Source organism: Etheostoma spectabile, chromosome 18 (assembly GCF_008692095.1).
Source record: "Etheostoma spectabile isolate EspeVRDwgs_2016 chromosome 18, UIUC_Espe_1.0, whole genome shotgun sequence".
Taxonomy (NCBI): domain Eukaryota; kingdom Metazoa; phylum Chordata; class Actinopteri; order Perciformes; family Percidae; genus Etheostoma; species Etheostoma spectabile.
In genome coordinates, this window is record NC_045750.1 from 15349872 (window position 1) to 15353507 (window position 3636).

At 41.5% G+C, this 3636-nt stretch overlaps 1 protein-coding gene across 1 annotated transcript in view; it reads right to left on the reverse strand.

The window, feature by feature from the left end:
* The window catches only part of nkain2 (sodium/potassium transporting ATPase interacting 2), a gene marked incomplete at its 3' end in the record, with an annotated part of 81161 nt that overhangs the window by 1421 nt on the left and 76104 nt on the right, over positions 1-3636 (reverse strand). Inside the window, 1 exon segment of the mRNA XM_032543893.1 lies at positions 1237-1318. Within this exon segment, the coding sequence (XP_032399784.1) occupies positions 1237-1318 (82 nt within the window).

Below are 3636 nucleotides of genomic sequence, written 5' to 3' on the forward strand. Positions count from 1 at the left end.
GTGTGTGTGTGTGTGTGTGTCTCTCTATATGTGTTTGCGCATTAATGTACAAGCACAAGATATACGTATATCAGCACATTTACTGTGTGTCTAGTTTGTTTGTATGTACACAGTCTTTGGGTTTGTGTGTGTTTGTTTGTTTGTGTGTGTTAGTGCCTAAATCTGTGTCTGCACACAGATATGTGTATTGATGGTCGAGCTCCTGTGCAGGAGTGTGTGTTTGTGTTTGTAGCCATTATCTTGGGGGTCGATGATTTATGATCTGTGTTATGACTTCCACAGGGGACATATAAAACTACAGAATGGCCCTTTATTGCCTTTCTTCTTTGTTTAGTCCTATGTTTCATCCATCACTCTGTTTCTCTCCCTCCCTATCTACTAGTCTCTCGCCAAACTTGATGTCAATTTCACCATCTCTCTCTCCCTTTCCGTCTGCATCTCGCTCTAATTCGCTGCTGCTCTTTTCTCTAATAAAAATAGTTATTGATCATCCGTCTGCTGCACATCAGTGGAATCACCGCTATTTCCTATTGTTGTTTTGTTGCAGGAGTGTAAGCTTTCGCTGTTTTGCTTGGCGCTTTCCACATACAAAGTGAGACAGCGAGATTGATGCGGGGCTGTCTAAGCCTGGACTCAGACTCATTTTGTGTTATCCTATTGGCTTTTCGGGGGCCTAAGAATAGCTGAAGATCTTGACAAAACAGGAAATCCTTGGTTTGAGTCTCTGGATATCGCCATATAATCTAATGTAGCAGGCGACGACGCACAATAAAAGCATCCAACACAATATTTAAATCCATTTAATCACACAACATTAATACTCAGAAGGGTGCCCTTTTCAGTCAATGTGGGTAAAACAGCTAATTATGAAACACAGCTTCAGCAGTAAGGACTTCAAGACCTTCATCACTTTTTTTTGCCACGTGTGAAAGTGCCACGACAGTGATAACAGATGAGACCTTGGGCTGATAAATGATAAGCTCTTATGCTGATACAGCGAGAATGTGCTTATATCATCCTCACTGCAGAACTCTACATTTCAAACACAGATAATAAATGTGTCCCTAAACACTGTTTGCTGTTGATATTGTTTATATAGGATTTAAGTGTAGTATTTGAGGAATGAAAACTGGATTTCTGGACAATATTTTGCACAATGTACGCATTCTTATCCTCATCTTTAAGACTAATATTAGAAGATATGTGTATACATAGATGGAACACAACCATACTTACATGTACATGGGCTGTAGCTGAAGGTGGGAGGTCTTCTGAGGCCCCTGGTAACCGTATGAGTCAAACCCTCCTATAAAATCAACTGCACAAAAACAAACACCAATTAGAGAAAGCATATGCCTCTGTGGTTATTAACTGGAACATCCCACCACAGATGATTCATGGCATTAAGGCTTTCCACACCTACGGAGGTCTCAACAGAACATTTTGGAACCAGAACCACTGGCTCTATCGCTGCTGCTCGGAACGCTAATCAGGGTTGTAGGCATAGAAACGGCTTCGAGCGAAAAAACCTGGCCTCAACTGCTCGAGAATCACGATGCAAATCTAATTCTATTTTTAGGAGGAGGACTAGGTCTTATGCGGCGATATATTTATGCCTCGAGAATACTCTTAACTCCTAAATTATCTAGGATGGCTCCACAGATTCCCAGGCTGAGGAGCTGCCAGCAGGTGGTTGCTTTCCTCAGACTGAAGCAGAGAGCCTGGACCTTTGAAGAGAAGAAGCCATGATATATATATTTTTTTTACTTTGATGTTGTAGAGCTCATAAAAGGGTACTTCCTTGCCTTGATCAGCAGCGTACTTTCTTATTTATTGAGTGAGGTTTTTATAACATCGAGTACAATGGGGAATTTGGCTGTCACTGCAGAGATGAAAGTGGCTTTAAAAGCAGGGTTGTAAGTCCAAACACGATGTGGGAGCCAAACACAGTCAGGCAATTACACTACTTAGTTTGCATATGCCAACTAACCATAAATAACACACATGAATATGTATGGAACATTGCTACACCTCATGATGAGAAGTTTAGAGAATATAATGCTGTAACTCTCCTTTTAGAGGAATCATTGGTCTGTGCACATAATATAAATCTACAGCCTACCAGCTAGCGGGATAGCTTAGCTTAAGACTGGAAACAGGTGGAAACAGCAATCCTGGCTCTATCCAAACACAGTTTTTTTGCCTGCCTGTACCTGTAACACTGATTAAGTAAGGGTTAATGCCCAACGATGAGGTTTCCATTGTCAGGTATTAATGGACGATGGCGAGGCCAGAACTGTGCGACACGATTGATCCCTTGCCAATTTCTTTTTATTTTTATTAATTCACAGTTAAATATGTTGAAATCTAACGTTTTCCCAAACAATAACTGCTTCCCTGGTTACGCCTGAGGGTTTGACTAATACCTGGAACAATCCTTCCCATCCCATAAGGTTCTTAGGCAATGCAAAAGTTGGTCACGGCTCCAGGGAATAGAACGGACCTTAGATCCAACTTGCCACCCTTGGACGGAACTTAAATTTAGAGGCGCTAGTAGGCAAATTTGAACTTCAAACAGAGCCAGGCTAGCTGTTTTACCGTTTACTGTCTTTATGCTAAGCCAACCAGCTGCTAGCTCAAGTGTCAATGGACAGAAATCAGAGTGGTCATCTAACTCTCTCCATGAAAGCAAATGAGCACAATACCAAAGAACCATTGGATTGAAGTAACATTGTATCAGTGTAATGTAAACAATTGGCATAAAACGTATTTGTCTTATCAGCGTTGGAGTTCTGTGCTTCAACGTTTCTGTCATTGTATACCTTTCTTGTTTCTTTGTAATTGTGTTAAAGTTGTGTACAAATTCCTCATAAGCCACCTCGCCTTGGCTGGGAGTGTTAACACGTCTCCCCTAATCCTCTTTACTTCATTCATGTGAAATTGTGATAACGCCACACAACGGGACAACAGATGATCTTCTTTGTCTATCGGCAGTTTTCCTCGACTGCTGCAATACCGTGATATTTTATGATCATTCGGCTCATTATGGAGGTTCAGTCAGACAATGCGGAGACACTGCCTGTGCTCTTGATGTGCTCCTTCTTTGTGTGGATCCTTTTGTGGAGGAATGGCCCGGTGTGAATGGTGAGGGTTTCCTGCTGATTCATGCTGCAGTCAAACCGTCTCAGCGGAGTTTCTGCCATGCTCAACCCTTTGAACGCAAGAGGAAACGGAGCCTCTAACCTTGTCACTGGGCTGCCTACGGAGCTGTAGCGGCTCCATTTAAAAATACAGATGTGTTAATTATAACGTAAGAACAGAACAGAGGACAGAAACTGCACTTTGAACAAACGAACGTCCTGATTTGTTTTTGTGGTGAAATTATTTTAAATTTATTTTTCCAGTTGTGAGTGTTTACTAAAAAAAAAGCTTCCATTTACACAAAGACTGATCGTACAAAGATTGCAGTGTTAGGATGCGTGTGTGCATCTGTACGTGTGTTGTCCATGTGTGTATGTTTGATAAGATCTGTCTGACACATTTAAAGAGCTGTGAGACAGATAACATTCACTATGATGATTAATGTCCCACACACACAGACACACACACACACACACACACACACACACACACACA